Source organism: Zingiber officinale, chromosome 8A, assembly GCF_018446385.1.
Source record: "Zingiber officinale cultivar Zhangliang chromosome 8A, Zo_v1.1, whole genome shotgun sequence".
Taxonomy (NCBI): domain Eukaryota; kingdom Viridiplantae; phylum Streptophyta; class Magnoliopsida; order Zingiberales; family Zingiberaceae; genus Zingiber; species Zingiber officinale.
This window is the reverse complement of record NC_056000.1, coordinates 446,554-464,089: the sequence shown is the minus strand read 5'-3', so window position 1 is coordinate 464,089 and position 17,536 is coordinate 446,554. Positions and strand designations below refer to the sequence as shown.

The following is a 17,536-nucleotide window of genomic DNA, read 5'->3' as shown; positions in this document are numbered from 1 at the left end:
TTCCTTTAATATATCTAAGAATTCTCTTAGCTGCATATAAGTGAGAAGTTTTTGGAGTTTCCATGTATCTGCTTACCAAACCAACTCCAAATAATATATCAGGTCTTGTACATGTCAGATACCTGAGGCAACCCACAAGACTCTTTTAATAAGTTAGATTCACAAGTTTGTCTTCTCGTCTTTAGTCACTCTAATGCCATATTCAACGGGCGTATCCAGAGCATATCAATCTTCCATTGAGAATTTTTTCAGAATCTCTTTGGCATATTTTTCTTGTGATACAAACCCTCTTCTCTTTGTTGTACTTCAATTCCAAGTATCTTATCAATCCGAGATCTGTCATCTCAAACTCCTTCTCCATTGATTGCTTGAATTTTTGAATCATTGAGATATTATTACCTGTAAAAATTAAATCATCCACATAATTAAAGGCATACTAGTAAAATATCTCCATATGAATTCTTCTTCAAGTATAAAGAATGCTCATAGGGACACTTTGTGAAGCCTTCCTTTATAAAATGCTCATCAATTCTTGAGTTCCAGACTTTAGGGGCTTGCTTGAGTCCGTAAAGAGCTTTCTTTAACTTATATACCTTTTCTACTTGCCCTTTGATGATAAAACCAGGTGGTTGCTCATAGGGGTGTAATCGAGTCGAGCCGAGCCGAACTTTTGAATGTTTGAGCTTGACTCGTTTATAATCGAGCCGAGCTCGAGCTTTATTTAACGAATATATTCATGGCTTACGAGCTTATTCGAGCTTTTATCGAGCCTAAACGAGCTTAATAAATATAAATCATAAATTTAAATATTCATTAAAAACTAAATTATATATTTAGGAAAAATTATAATATTATTATTAAAATTTATAATTTTATTCTAATAAATAAATTTATTATATTTGTCTATATTTTTCATAAGTAGAGTGTAAAATCTATAAATTCAATATCAAAACTATTATTATTTTTATTTAAAAGTTACTTAATGAGCTTAACGAACGTGTTCACGAGCTAACGAGCCGAATATTGCGATGCTTGAGCTTGGTTCGTTTAGCTTAACGAGCCTTATTAAACGAGCTCAAACGAGCTTTTATCGAATCGAGCTTCGAATAGCTCGTGAGCGGCTTGGTTCATTTACATCCCTAGTTGCTCAATATAAACCTCTTCTTCAAGATTTCCATTTAAGAAGGTAGATTTTATGTCCATCTGATATATCTTCCATCTTCTTTGAGCTGTAAGAGAGATGAGTAACCTTACTGTTTCAAGTCGGGCTACTGGTGCGAAGACTTCTGCATAGTCAATCTCGTACTTTTGCTTGTATCCTTTAGCAACCAACCTTGCTTTGTACCTTTCAATTTATCCTTTTGTATTTGTCTTTGTTTTGAACATCCATTTGACTCTAATAGTTTTATATCGTTGTGGAAGTGAAGTGAGGTCCAATGTATTATTTTTCTTTATAGTATGAATCTCTTATGCCATTGCTTTTCTCCACTTTGTATCCTTGGAGGCTTCTTCATAAGTTATAGGATCATATCCTTCAAATAGGTACAAATTATTAAAAGCAAAATCAGCATCAATTGCTCGGCTAGAGTCATATATATCTTGGATGCTCTTCATTTTTTTCACAATTGGACTATTTAGGTCATCACTTTCTGACTGAGTATCAACTTGTTGGGGTGATGATACTTCTTCACTCTCTCCTTGCTTGTCTTTATAATCTTCTTCAAATGAGATTGGCTTCATGTCGTCATTATTGTTGTTGTTCCAATTCCATACTTGTTCTTCATCAAATTCCACATCTCTTGATACCACTAGTTTTTGAGTTATGGGATTGTATAATTTGTACCCACTAGCATTCTCGCAATAGCCCAAGAGAATATACTTCTGACTTTTATCTTCAAGTTTTGTCTGCTTCTCTTCTTGTACTTTTACATATGCTACACTCCCAAATATATGAAAATGATCCACCTTTGATTTGCGTAAACTCCAATCTTTCTCTGGAGTGATGTCTCCAATTCTTTTAGTGAGAAACCTATTCAATAAATATACAGCACAAGCAACAATATCTCTCCAAAATTCTTTTGGGATATTTTCCTCTTTCAACATACATTGAGCCATATTTAGAATAGTTCGATTTTTTTCTTTCTGAAACACCATTTTATTGTAGTGTTTGAGGCATTGTGAGTTAATGAAGAATACCATTTTCTTTACAAAAATTTTCAAACTCTAACGAGGTGTACTCACCTCCTCGATCAGTTCGTAGACATTTTATCTGATATCCACTTTGTTTTTCAAACAAAATTTTAAATTGCTTAAATTTGGTGAAAACTTCTTTCTTCTCTTTTAACATATATACCCAAGTTTTTCCACTATAATCATCAGTGAAAGTCAAAAAATACATGTTTCCTCTAGAAGAGATAGATTTGATAGGTCCACAAACATCAAAGTGCACAAGTTCAAGTTGTGAAGATGCTCGCCTCTGATTGTACTTTTTGAATGGCTTCCTTTGCTGCTTTCCTACAACATATATTTCACATAGATGGTTGGAACTTTTAATCTTTAGCAATCCAAATATCATGTTATTTTTTGGAAGTAGCTTTAATGCTTCAAAGTTTAGATGCCCATATCGAAGATGCCAAAGAGTGGAACTATCCATAGTGTTTGTCTTGAAGCAATTCTCGTCATTGATGCTTAACTTCAGTGGAACATTCTATTTGTAGTCATTATGACATGAGTAATAAGATTATTACTTTTATCACGAATACTAAGAGTCAAGTCTTTCATTTGTATATCATATCCTTTCTCCAATAATTGACCAATACTCAAAAGATCATTTTTTATATCAGGAACATAATAAATATCTGAGATGCATACCTTTTTTCCATTTTGTAATTCAAACAAAATATCACCTTTTCCTTTAATTGGCCTTTGTAATAGATCTCCTAAGGTGATATTGTCTATTTGTCTCTCATTAAACTTTGTAAATAACTCCTTTTTCCCACACATGTGGTTTGATGCTCCTGCATCTAAGAACCATGTAATAGGCTAAATAGATTATGGCTCATCACATGCCATCAACAATACTGGTCCTTCATTGTCCACCTCCTTATTGATAAGGTTCACTTGTTCTTCTCCATTGTTAGCATTATACTAACATTTATTATAGTGATGTCCATACTTCTTGCAAATACGACATTGATATTTAGTTTTATCATACCTTCATCCAGTGTTTCTACCTCGTCCACGGCCTTGACCTCGGGTTCCATCCCGACCTTTTCCATGTCCATGCCCTTCATTTCCATCATTTTGATTTTGAGTGTGCCAATTGGAGTTAGAAGTACGATCACCTCTTGCTCTCCATGTAGAAGCCCTTTCTCGTTGAGGATCTCCTCTTCATGATTCATTCTACTTGAATGATAGTTTAGCTTGGAGTGTTTGCTCCAAAGTTCTTCCTTCACTTTTCTTCAATATTCTTTGTTCATATGTTGGAAGGGATCCCATAACCTCTTCCACAACCATCACCTCTAAATCTTTTGATTCCTCGATCGCCACAACTATGAAATCAAACTCTGAGTCTAAAGACCTTAAGATATTTTCAACGACCCGAACATCTTTTAGCTCCTCGCCATTTCTTCTCATTTGATGAACAATATAGATAACTCGGGAGAAATAATCAGAAATTGTTTCTGAAGCCTCTTGTTGTAGTGCTTCAAATTGAGCTCGTTGGGCTTGTAGGCGAATCTTCTTTACTTTATCTACTTCATCATATGCTGTTTTCAATATCTCCCAAACCTCTTGTGACGTTGTTACTGGAGCAATCAACTTAAGAGCGACTTCATCTACCCCTTGATAGATAGTGAATAAAGCTTTCTTCTCTCTTTTCTTCATCGCCTTAAGCGTTTGCTCATTCCCATCGCTTGTTTCGACTATAGTGTAGCCGGTCTCCACAAGGTCTCATACATCAAGGGAACCTAATAGAGCCTCCATTTGTATACTCCACGTTCTGTTAGTTGTCTTTGGTTAACTTTGACACTTGGAGGGAACTCATTGAAGCTAAGCTATTGGTGTATATGGCTTTGATACCAAATTTGTTGGAATTTTGGTGGAACTAGGATGAGGAAACAAGAAAGTAAGAGAAATTTTGTAACAAAGTATGAAAATGAGAGAAAAACTCTATGAGGAGAAATGTTTATTACTTGCTATTCTTCATCATATAAGGTTCTATTTATACATTTAGATTGATGCTTCCACATCCTTCTACAATTAATACATTATATCATTAAACACAAGATAATTAGATTTTGTTCTTTTCTATTCTAATGACTCTTGTCATAAAGAATTTCATTGAACTTAATAAGATAATTAAACTTTGCTTTGTTCATGAAAAGTCATATGAAGTCAAATTGATTTTGATAACTCCCTTGCATGGTTGATGAAGTCAAGTTGTTATTGACATTGTTCTTGTATCGCGGATGAAGTCAAGTTGTTATTGGCATTGTTCTTGTATAGTTAAAGAAGTTAATTTGACTTTGGAATAAGTTTATATGCCAACAACTACTGATAGTTAGTCTTAGTTGCATATTGATCTTTGTTTTTTTTTTAATATATCGGAGACATTTCATCATCTCTTTCGAATATGTGCTTCATCAAATTAGATACGAGATGAAGCTTTTATCATCTAATTAATTTGCTAAAGATGTAGAACCTATATATAGCGTGTGTGATATTTTCAAAATTGATTTATTTCAGTTTTTTTTTACATCAAAATATTCATTTTGAGGAACTTTGCATCAAAATCGACCTTTTAGGGTTTTCTTATGTAAATTATTCATTTTAAATGCTCTCACATATTAGTGGCCTGCGAATAAAAATAAGTAAAGATTCATGCATTTTGATCGATTTCAATAATTGGCACCGAATGGTCCACAGGCCGATTGCAATCTACTTAAAATCAACTTGCCTTTATATATAAAAAATCAACTTGCATATGTTTAATCACTACAAGAATTTTTGGATTTAACCACACCTAATAGACAATAATTTTTTAAAAAATTGTTGTCTTTTTTCCATTTAACAACAGTTTTATTGAAAACTGTTGTTGTTCACCATAGTGTTTTTTAAATAACAACAGTTTTTCAAAACACTGTTGTCTAATATGTGTCAAAGACAACGGTTTTAAAAAACTATTGTCTTTTGGTGTTGCTTATGTGATAATATACAACAGTTTTATTAAATTGTTGTCTATTGAATGTTGTTGAATCCTAAAAACACAACAGTTTTTTTTAACTTCATGAAAAAAAACCTAAAACTCACTTCTCTATGACTCTTCAAACGAACAACCCACTTCTCCTTCGCGACTTCTTCGCGAAAGACGCAACCGCCACTACCCTCACATTCCCGAAGCCACAGCCATCGCCAGCCGTCGAGGGTGCTGCCGGTTACTCCCAATCACCGCCGCCCTTTCCCCTCTCCCGTGCCCTAGTTTCCTATTACAGTCGCTCCGACGCAACCGCCATCGCAGATCACGCTGGCACCACTCGACTACCGCCGCCTCCTCGCACTAGGGCATCACCATCTGTTCACGGTGTAGAGCCCAGCCTGGCAGTGTCGCCGCATTCCTCTCCGAGCCAACGCCGAGTTCCTCTCCCGATCTTACCGACGTCGAGCTCCTCTCTTTCGATCCAGCTGCTGTCCGTGGGTTTATTTTTCTGTCATTGTTAATCTTGATCCTATAGTAAGAGAAGCGTTTGATGTGGCCTATGACAATATTAATGCATTTCATGCTGCTCAAAGGATTCCTGAGAAGGAGATTGAGAATATGAAAGTAAGAATAAGGCACTAGCCTTCTTTCTCTTGTTTATTTTCCTTGTACTTGTGACTGAATTCATAGAATGAACATGCATAGGGGGTGAGGTGCAAAAGAATAGCACGGTGCATTGCATCTGTTGGCCTTTATGTTCCAGGGGGTACTGCAGTCTTACCCTCAACTGCTTTGATGCTCTCGGTGGTATAGTATCCTTGTTTACAATATCCAATGTTGTAGTCATAGTGAATTTTGACACATTTAGGCAAAAGGATCTGGTTTAACTTTCAATTTATTTATGTATGCACCAGCCTGCACAGATTGTCAGGTGCAAAACCATTGTTCTAGCAACTCCGCCTGGTCGTGATGGCAGTATTTGCAAGGTAGCCTTAAAAAATAATCTATCATCACTATCCCTACACTGGTTTTCCATGTTAAGACATAGGTTAACATGATTATGTGACAACAGGAAGTGTTATATTGTGCAAAGAAAGCTGGCGTCACCCACATTCTAAAAGCTGGGGGAGCTCAGGTTCGTCAATTTCTAACCCTTTTCATTCTTTTTTTCTTCAACAAGTCTTTTCTCACAATGGTATCAATGCATTCTATCTTAGGCGATCTCAGCGATGGCTTGGGGAACATCATCTTGCCCAAAGGTAATCCTTACAAACATCTAATACGTTGATTGCAAACCCTCACCATTGAAAGCTGCATCTCTTGTTTGGCAGTATTTTCAAGTTTCTTCTGTCTTTGCTTTATCTGGATTGTAATTTTGTGCTTTGTATATGTAGCTTGATTTTTAGGTGGTATCTCTTTATCATTTTGGGAAACTTAATAGTGATAGGTGGGCATCTTGGCTAGAAAGAGTAGGAACTAGGAACACTAGCACTAACTCATCTTCTACTTTTACAAACTTTTTTACAGGAGAGCTGTCTTGCATACAAAATCATCATTTTTGCAATCTTGACCACAAACTATTATTCTCATGCTTCAATTATATATATACATATATTAAGCCTTGTTTCATGAATATGATACTATATTACGGTGGATTTTGTTCCCTGAGCATTGTGTGCAAATTTCTCTGCTGCGTTCTATATTTGAATCTCTCATTTAGTTAGTACAAAAACATTTGGAATGTAGGCGTTCTGAACCAACGGAGTTAGTGTTGCTAGTGTTGCTTATTTTATTTCCATTGAGTAACGAACATTTAATTAAGCTTTGCACTCAAGATTTTGATTTGTGTATTTCAGACATCAGCTATTCACTACCCCCTCCTCTAGCTGTTGTGTCAATCCTATATATCATACATGAACAAATATACACCTATATGAGATTCTCTTGTGGTGCAGGATCTCCCTACTAACTCAATCTTTGTTTTCTGTCAAGCTTTTAATTGATACTCCTCTTCATTTGGTTTAAGCATTATGTAATATTGATTGCACTTACTTTTACGTCTATGTTTTAATTGCTTTTTTCAGGTTGAAAAAATTTTTGGGCCAGGAAATCAATATGTTACTGCTGCAAAAATGATTCTTCAGGTATGATAATAATTCTGTAGCCTCACATTTCTATGAATATTGCTCTTATCATTTGATTACATCTACTTACCTTGTTTTAGTCTTATGCACAAATGATTTTTTCCTTGTCATGAGGTACTGGAAATGTAGTGATCAAATCAAATCAAATCTGTAGTATTAATTATCTTGTTTTGTGGTGATTTTTGGAAGAAGATAAGATGTTAAGTAAGAAGATCAAAATGTAACAGATAATATGACCATTCCTTTCTAGATCTTTCAGGAATGAAATGACAGATCAGTTGGCTCTTCTGTAAACTATTAGCTCTTTTCCCTTTGCAGTTAATCAGAAACTTGGAGCTATAGGTCAGATAAGATTTGTTAGGAACAATCATTCAGCTAAATCCCTGCCTTAAGAATAAAATTGAATCCTGTACCTCAGGTACTGTTATTTCCTGGAAAAGTGATTAACAGAAACACAGGAACCAAATTTTATCAAGAAAGGTTCATAGCCAGTGGGAACTATAATAATGTTTATGTTCTTAGCTTAAAAAATTGTGACATTGATAGCCTCTAAATAGTGAATGCAAATATCATTTTTGAGCGGTTAAAACTAGACTCAGGATTGGAGTGGAAACAACTACATCATTGCCCAATTGTAATACACAAATCATCTACCATCAATTTTCTGACACTTAAAAAGATAAATCTGCTTTGACCTATCAACTTGGGTGTTATTTATTTGTTTCTCCCTAATTCCGATAACCTTTGCCAGTGTCGTGGCTTCATTTTTGATTCCCAGTAATGTGTTCAATTGGTATGGATATATCTCATAGATATTGTATTAGAGATATGTCTCTACAATAGTTAAATTTCTGTTCAATCCTCATAGCTGTTCATTTTGTTGATCACGAAGAGAATGATCCTTGGTGAATACTTTGGCTGATTTGCAGAATAGTGAAGCCATGGTTTCCATTGATATGCCTGCTGGCCCTTCAGAGGTGCTGGTCATCGCCGATAGACATGCCAATCCAATTCACATAGCTGTAGATCTACTCTCTCAGGTGCAGAGTCTTTTGTTCTATTGTGCCTGTGTTATTAATGTTTTTTGTTGTAATTTTCAGTAGCTAGAATTTATTACCTGAAGACTTGATAAAAATCCACAATGAAACCTTTCAAATTGCTATAAGGATAGTTGTTCCATGGGTTTGGTGCTCTTCTTTTATAAAATCACTAATTTTACAGGCAGAACATGGTCCTGACAGTCAGGTAGTTCTTGTCATTGCTGGAGATGGTGTCAATGTTGATGCAATTTTAGCTGAAGTGAGCAAATAATGTGATAGCCTTCCTAGGGGAGAATTTGCTTCAAAAGCACTTGGTCATAGCTTTGTTGTATTTTGTTGGTTGCTTATGAAATTTTGTTGGTTGCTTATGAAATTTCTTCAGAATGTTATAGATATTATTTTTGAATGTTAGAAAATTGTATATTAAATTTTATTTTGAAATTTAGTATTTTGAATGATTTATAATATTGGAAAATTGTGCATTAATTTTTTTTATTTTTTATCTAAAAAAGACAATGGTTTATCACCGTTGTCGTAGATAGTTTAAAACTGTTGTTGAAGACTCTGTTATTAAAGGTAGACGCTCAAAGACAACGGTGAAAAACTGTTGTCTTTGAAGAAAAAGATAACGGTTTTTCACCGTTGTAAAACTGTTGTCTTTGCCTTCAAAGACAACGGTTAAAAACTGTTGTCTTTGGGCACCCCTTTTAACAACACGGCCTTTAACAACAGTCCGAAAGAGGCTACGACAACGATGAAAAACCGTTGTTGTTAGGCCTTTTTCTTATAGTGAATTGGCGCTTAGTAGTTCATAGCTGATACGATCTATTTAACATGCACAGTGTATATATATTGAGGGGCGTGGTTAATTAAAAATAAATTATTAGGGTGTTGTCTGCATTGAAATATTCATGATAAATTAATTATTACCTTCTCTCCCTGTAACCCCACTAACTTAATTACTCCATAGTTGAGTTACGTTGACTCCACTAATTAACATGCATGATGAATAATTATCAGCTCAAATTAACAAATGTGAAATAATTTCTCCATGATCAAACTTGATTTTTACAAAGGTAAAAGGTTGGTGCATTGACATGCACGATGAACCATTTAATTATAATGATAATTTTTGTTGGTCAAAATCTGGTCAGCTAAAATTTTTTATGCTCCAATTAAAATACATGTATATACATGCATGTAATTAATGTACACAGATGATATTACCAAAATATTCATGTGTACACTTGCATATATTGAAGATTCTGACCATTTAACATTACCGTAATTATAATTCGATGGCTCGTAAAATTAAATTGCATGGCATGAATCATTGAAAGCGTGCTGTGCGGCACAGCATGCATGTACTAGGTTTGTAGTTTACCACCTGTTTAATTTCCATCCTCTTCACTGCCCTTGAACTATGTTATCGTGCTTATGGATTACGATGCTCTAATATTCAGAATCTTAGATCAATGTCCTAATTATTGTTACGTTTTTCTAATCTCTGTGGTGCCTCTATAGCTTATTTAATAGAATCTTTTATATTTAATTATCTCATCGCTAAACTAACGCGTAAACTTTATCAAGAATCTTTGCTTGTTCCCGTAGAGGTGCAAATAATTTAGGAAAGATTATCGATGTGTGGGAAGATATGATATAGAATACACGTACGGTGGAGGCTTGACCACAATCTAATTGAATGTCCAACACTAAACAAATGGATCGAGGTCATGTCAGACACCAAAGCAAGGCAATGGGTTGCCGGCGCTCCCCCCGACCGGTCCAAAATTAAACCGTGGTGTTCATTAATTTGTAGAACCAGAATTGCATGGAGTCATCGTCGCGTGCTTTCGTGCTCGTGCTTGGCTTTCAATCGCACCCTGTCCCACCACACCACACCACACCACACCACATGCTCGATTTAACTCCCGCCTCCTTCCATTCCTCTCGATCTTAATTACAGACATGTTACCATTGATTAGGGTTTTATTACATGCATTAATATTCCTTCCCAGAAAAATATACAAGGCCAAGGCCATGTAGCCACTGAAAGCACAGCCATCTCCCGTCTACTTGATTTGACATCGGAAAAGAAAGCCACCAGACTTTGCTTTCCCTTTCTTCTCTCTCTCTAACGCTACTCTCTCCTCTTCTCTCTCTTCCCTTCCCTTGTCCATTCCATTTGGGAGAACCAGTGCTGTTTTCCTTCCCTTCCAGCCTTCTCTTCCCTTTCAACCTCTCCGAACCCTCTCAATTTTTTTTTCATAAAATTGCGTTAAAAAGGAGCTAGTTTTATAGGTGCAATCAAATTTTATTTCAGCTCCATTTTTGCTTTCGGCTTTCTGTTTTCCTTCTCGATCGTTGTATTGGATAGACGGGAATCGGATACATGGAGGAGCTGTCGCGGCAGTTGGGCGCGTCGGGGAGGTCGGTGGCGGCTGGGAGCGATCTCTTCTATCTCCCATCCACTGCCCCAACTTCATCACCAGCCGCCGCCGCCTTCTATGGCCGAGAGGGGGATCATAATGGCCATCATAACAACAACTACTACCCCGACGCCGCCTATCTCCACCGCCCGCCATCGGCGGCGCCGTCTCAGGGGGAGATTTCGGCCGTGGCGGAGGACAGTGGCGTCAAAGCCAAGATCATGTCCCACCCCCAGTACTCCGCCCTTATTGCCGCCTATATCGACTGCCAAAAGGTACATCAAAATTTTTTTTCCCTTTAAAATTACATAATTAATATCATATTTCTGTAGGTAGGAGCGCCGCCTGATGTGGCGGCACGGCTCTCGGGGTTATCCCGGGAGCTGGAGTCGCGGCTGAGCTGCCGGCGAGAGACCTCCGACGACCCCGAGCTCGACCAGTTCATGGCATTATCTAATCTCAATTAATCTCTCCTATAAATTAAATTAAATTAAATTTTAAAAAAAAAGTTTATTAAGCTAAGAAATATAATAGAAATGAGATTAATATACAGGAAGCCTACTGTGACATACTGGTGAAGTACCGGGACGAGCTAAATCGACCGTTACAAGAGGCGACGGAGTTCCTCAAGAGCGTGGAGTCGCAGTTCAACGCGCTCACCAACAACTCCACCTCCTCTTCTTCTTCTTCCCGCCTTTTCTCTCCTGGTAATTAATCAATCACTCATTTATATGCCAACTGTTCATCTTTTTTTTGTCGGCGACGCCTTCGGTATCTCCATAGAAAGGAGAGAGAGAGAGAGAGAGAGAGAGTTATAGTTATATGCTGTTCCAAGTGTGATTGAAGATTTTTTATAATTCATTTTCACCTCTCTGCCACTGTGGAAGGGCAGGTGAAATACTCACGTAGCCGATATGTGCATTTTCTTCTCCATTTAGGCGACATGCATTAATATTGTTTCAGTGGAAGATTTACTATGGGAAAAACTCCTCCTATTTCCGAGTCGAAGGCTATAAGCTGACCCTTACCTTTTACTACAATTAATATTGTTTCAGTGGATGTGGGGAAGTTATTATATATGGCAAATGGAGAGGAGGCTTGGGGAAGAAAGAGGTGCCCCCACAGTGGAAGCATTGCTGGTCATCGTCTTCCTCTCTTTCCTTGGGTTGCCATTTGTTCAATAGAGTCGAGTGTGTGCAGAGAAAGTTAAAGAAGCCTGCTATTTATATATATATATATATATATATATTAGTGAGTGAGGAGACAAGAGCACAAGGGTCATCTTTAGGGTTCCAAAGAGAATCCTCTCTCTCTCTCTCTCTCTCTGCTAAGATCCTTTCCTGCTCCCCTACCTCTATTATCTTTTTAGCTAGCTTGGGGTTCTAGTAACATCGAAAATGAAGGAGGGCGCATGCTGGTTTCTTTTAATGCAAGTCTTCAGATGCGTGTTTTGAGTAAACTGAGTACATGTATAATGGCATCACTTAGATTCATTATACTCTATATGCATTATTAGTTTTTCGTTTTTCCATGAAAAAATATTCGTTCTTTGTTAAAGCAAAATTTTACACTATTCATTATGGTTTCATTGGTATAATGGACTAATGGTGATCATGGTATACATGTCGATCGAACCTACTTTAGTTGCCAAAAAATATTTTTTCCCCCCTCTTTCATTGCTTGCAGAAAAAGATCGGTCATTGAATCATTTAGATGTTTATTGACTATCTTTTCTTAACTAAAGCTACTTATTTCTGAATTTTCAATGAAGATAAGCTTTAGCCATATGTAGAGCTGAAATGTCTTTTCCTCAAAGTTCAGATGATCGTGTAATTTTGGTTAAAGTTGTACTGCTTAGCTGATGATTGTTGAAAATGTTTGTTGAATCAGCAATTATCATTGATATATTATTTTCTGTCGATGATAGCCAAGAGTGGAGATGCTTAGTCCATGTTTATGATTATAATGTGTATGGAATTAGCAGATTGCCTAATTTTAGCTAAGAATATCGTACTGATTACTGACCTAAAACTACTAGCCGGCGTTTGGAGGTGCTTTATGTTTCTGATGTATGTGGTTTCCTTCTTCGATAAGTGAATCTACATCTAAAATTACTTAGATACACTATTATTCATTCTGTTTTTTTTTTTTGTTCAATCGATTCGATTAACTAGTTTTCAAGCAATAGGAGATATGCAATTACATCTGAATCACGAACAAACAGTTAATTAATGGTTAACCATATTTTGTACCTTTGTGGAAATGATCCCACATTAGTTTCCCTCTGAGATAATGCATTTGCAGGTAGATAATTATTGCTACATATGAGTGAATGTAATGGTATCGAACAGCTTCCTGTGACCCTTTTAGACATTTACAATTAGGAAGAGCTTGTTTAATGTTTTTTGTGATCACAAAAAGTCTGCATTCAAATTGCCATCATTGATTTTCATCATCTCAACCTGTGTTCGACACACACGCATGTCTAATGAATTACTTATTGAATAAGTAAACATAAGATACTATTTTTCTGATTCATATTCATTCTTATTGAAAGTTAGAAATGAGTTAATTTAGCCAAATTGTTTCTGATATGAAGTTTCTAGATTTATAGTCATATTAAAAATAGTAAGTAATTATCCATAAGCCAGTTTAGCTTATAGAGCATAGTCTGAATATTACTGTAAGATTATTAATTACTATCCTGCCTTAAGAAGTCTTTTTTATTGCTTGATCAGTTGCGATCATAGATTAATGAATGCAAGCCTAGCTAGGAGGATCCTGATCCCTTGACCTGCTTGCTAACTAGATGTTTAAATATTTGTTTTGGTGGCTGATCTCGTCCGGAAGTTGAGTCGGATGAAGGCGGGCCTCAATGTACTGGAGGTTGACGGAAAATCGTTGCAGCGTCCAATCTACCTGGCACCCCTCGGAAGGGTTCACACGAGCGGATGACGAAAGGTGATGACCGGGATGATGACGTTACGGCTCTGCGCATACTCAGACGAGCCCCCGAGTCGTTAGAGACCAGAAACTAGGGGAAAAGTCTCCGGGTCAGTCCCTCCGACACTCAAGTCAGGTACTTTTTCCTCAGAAGTACAGAGAAAGGACGAAAAGTAAAGACGAGTGAGAAAATGACGAGTAAGCGTACCTGTATAAGGGACAAAGCATCCCTTTTTATATTATAACGGATGTTTTTGGGGTCTGGCGGGTGTCAGAGAATGTTGGATGTCAGGCTTTGTCTGGCGGGGAATGACACGCGGCACCTTCTCATAGGCCGACTGCAACATCAAAGGGGTAATGAGCCTCAACTGTTAGCATATTCCCTGACACTCTGATTATTCTTTGACATGCAGTTACGATTCCCTTGCTTGCTTGTCCTGTAGTGTCTGGCCTCCTTCACTTCTGATCGCTACGCTGGGCCTTTACACTTGCTAACCCCGATCTGATATCTTGCTAACCCTGACCTGACGTCACCTCCAGACTTGTGCTTTTAACCCTGTCCTATGCACCTCCTATTGCAGACCCCGACCGGTCTTGCCTCTTATTGGCATTACGTGTCGCACCCTATATACCTTAGTTCGGCTCTGTTTATCCCTACTCCCACACTGTACGTCTGACTTTGTCTATCCCAACCTGTATACCTGCCTCCAACTTTGTCTATCTTGGACCATGAGGATATAAATCCTGATCTGTATCCTTGGGTAACACATCCTGAACACATCCCGACTTGTACGTTTTATCGATCCAAGTATCCTGAGCCACAAGGTTATAAATCCTGACTTGTGTGCATCGGTCTGCTTCCGCTAATCTTGAGTTCCGACCTGTACTCTTTGATCCCTTTATTCCATGGCGTGAGGATGTAAGTCCCGACCTATATTCTCGGTAAGCATGCACCAAGTCTATATACCGACCTACTTTGATCCTCTGTTATTCATGGCTTGTATGTCCCAACCTGTACGTCAGGTCTGTATTCCGACCTGCTGTTCTCTATTATCCATGGCTTGTATGTCCCGACCTGTACGTCAGGTCTGTATTCCGACCTGCTTATGTTCTCTGTTATCCATCACTTGTATGCCCCGATCTGTACGACAGGTCTGTATTCCGACCTGCTTCTGTTCTCTGTTATCCGTGGCTTGTATGTCCCGACCTATACACTAAGTTCGTATTACGCCGGAGGACCTTCCCTCCACGCCTTTGCCCAACCTGTGGGCCCAATCCTTAGCTATATCTGGCCTGTGAGCCTTGCCCTTAATTGCTATCGAGGTTGGATCTTGTCCAACTTACAATCCTATCCTTTGAATGCCCCGTCAGCTAAGACTCTGACCCTAGCCACGCAAGCTTGACTTCTGACCCTGGCCACGCAAACCTGACTTCTGACTTCCACAGGGGCTAGACTTCTGACCATTCCTTGGGCTTGACTTTTGGCCACGTCATCCACCTGACCCACTTCTCATGCACCGCATCAGTGGCCATTCTTCGAAAAAGCTTAAGGTGTTAGAAACTGACTGAAACTGATCTTTATGTATGTTCCACAAATCCCTCCTTTGTGCAATTTGGGATTAGACCACGAAGACCTGCAAGTGAAAAAGATAACGGTCAATGAATGAACCAGCTGGTATATTAAAAGTTTCTTGATTAACATAGTGACGTTATCAGTTTGAAGTATCAGGACTTGAAATTAATTTTTTGATTAGTTCTGGTCAAATCTTAATCAGTCTATTTCTTTATTTAAATGCGTTGGAACTCACTCCTTTTCCACAGTAGTTGGAAATTTATAGTTATGCTTAGTAAAAACAACCTAGTTTCTGTGAATAGTATACAACTGGAACGATGGAATTGCCTGATCAATTATCATGAATAAACTATTGCCAGAAAATATTCCCAGATCGTAATTTAAAATGTCTATCCATGAGCATTCCCCTAATTAAAAGGTACAGACGAAAAAGGTGAAGGCGTTGGATCGTCTGAAGAAGACTTTGATGCCAGCGGCGGAGAGACCGATCTTCTGGAGATTGACCCGCGTGGTGAAGACAAAGAGCTGAAGCACCATCTTCTAAAGAAATATAGTGGCTACTTGAGCAGCCTCAGGCAGGAGCTCTCCAAGAAGAAAAAGAAAGGAAAGCTGCCAAAGGAAGCCCGGCAAAAACTACTCAAGTGGTGGGAGCTGCACTACAAATGGCCATATCCATCGGTATGAGTTCAATCTTTTTTTCCTTATGATGATCAGTAACTTAGTCGATGCATAATCCTCAAAGCAATCCAAATAGATCCAGATGAAAAGACAGTATGTTATGTGCAGTCCCTTCCTCGCATATATTGTAATATCACTTTTTGTTTGCAGGGAAAAATAATTCAGGTGAACTAACCTTTTTGTTATGCAATTACCTCTCGATAATTAACATTATCAAAAACATGGAATATTGTGTCATTTAGCTTTGACAAGTTGATAGATAAATTAATTAAATTAAAGGTGCACCTGTGGCATGTGGTGTTTGCATTATGAGTTAATAGTCTCTTTAATTTATTGTCTTTTGTTTTAACTTGTTAATTAACTAACATTCTAAAACAAGTAAAAAAAATTTGTGCATATATAACAAAAATCAGGAATCTGAAAAGATTGCTCTAGCGGAGTCAACAGGCCTCAATCAGAAGCAAATCAACAACTGGTTTATCAACCAAAGGAAGCGGCATTGGAAACCATCAGAGGACATGCAACTCATGGTGATGGATAGCTTTCATCCACATAACGCTGCTGGTTTGCCCTTGTACATGGAAGGGCAATTCATGGGAAGCGATGGCCTTTACCGCCTTGGTCCCTAGCTAATTTAATTTATCAAAGGTTTGTCGTCTGCAGAGATGCATATATAAGCACTGAATTATGCAGTAAATGACTACTACAGTAGTGTTCTTTGACTGCCCCTGGAATATGATTATGCCTATTGTAACTAATAGCTTGAAAGTTTTCTGACGTCACAAAATGTACTTGATAAATTTAAGGGGGAGCTGTAAGAGCTCCTCCTGTTTCAAGTTTTTCTGCATTGGCAGCTGTTGAATTGTGATTTTTATATGTTACAGGAATGTTATGGACCTTGCTAACTAAAATCGAAGCACCTTTTGTTCATCAGTGAAATAAAAGAAAAAAGGAAAAACAGAGTTGCCAATGAAATTTATTATAAGATGATCAAACAGAACCAGTATCCTACTATATGTAAAGCTTGTGTGAATGAATCTACAAGCGACTCCAGCTATTTAATCCTAACATATGTTTCTTATCAGTTATCTACAGCTTTTGGTTGAACTTCCAAGGATGCTTCTCATGTTATTATTAAAGTATTTTTATCCCACGAACTGGAAATAAATCAAAGGCCAGGCGGTTTAGAGGGATGATTATGATTATTGTCCCCAAACGTCAACCGCGGACCAGGACGTACACCTACTAGAAATCCCCAACACCACGTTATAAACAGCAAAGTTCGATTGGATGTTCCAAGATAAAAAATCAGACCTTCCCCAGGCGTTTCATCCAGAGACGAACCAGTGCACCAGTCCACTTCAAAATTCATATAATTTATGATACATCACCTCCCCTATTTGAATATTTATAATAGCATCCATATTTATGGATCCCTAACTATCCTTAAAATAATGTGGTCATAATCTACTATTGTAATATTTGACATGTTTATAAAATAATATTATAACACGTATACACATACACATGTC

General features: G+C 37.5%; 1 protein-coding gene, 1 long non-coding RNA gene and 1 pseudogene across 3 annotated transcripts; all 3 read left to right on the top strand.

Moving 5' to 3' along the window:
- Positions 1-5,737: 5,737 nt before the first annotated feature.
- Positions 5,738-6,128, top strand: LOC122011828. Its single transcript, XR_006120041.1, has 3 exons — positions 5,738-5,821; positions 5,903-6,004; positions 6,112-6,128. It is a non-coding gene; the product is annotated as an uncharacterized LOC122011828 (long non-coding RNA).
- Positions 6,129-6,166: 38 nt separating this feature from the next.
- Positions 6,167-9,914, top strand: LOC122009351 (annotated as a pseudogene).
- A 568-nt stretch (positions 9,915-10,482) lies between these two features.
- LOC122011725 (homeotic protein knotted-1-like) lies at positions 10,483-16,863 on the top strand. 2 transcript variants are annotated; one of them, XM_042568098.1, is made up of 5 exons: positions 10,483-11,085; positions 11,143-11,256; positions 11,364-11,517; positions 15,751-16,004; positions 16,418-16,863. In XM_042568098.1, the coding sequence occupies exons 1-5, from the start codon at positions 10,774-10,776 to the stop codon at positions 16,631-16,633; spliced, it is 1,050 nt and encodes a 349-aa protein (XP_042424032.1). In that variant the 5' UTR covers positions 10,483-10,773; the 3' UTR covers positions 16,634-16,863. The 2 variants fall into 2 exon arrangements, with proteins under 2 accessions (XP_042424032.1, XP_042424031.1); XM_042568097.1 differs by having other exon boundaries at positions 15,745-16,004.
- The last annotated feature ends 673 nt before the right edge of the window (positions 16,864-17,536 follow it).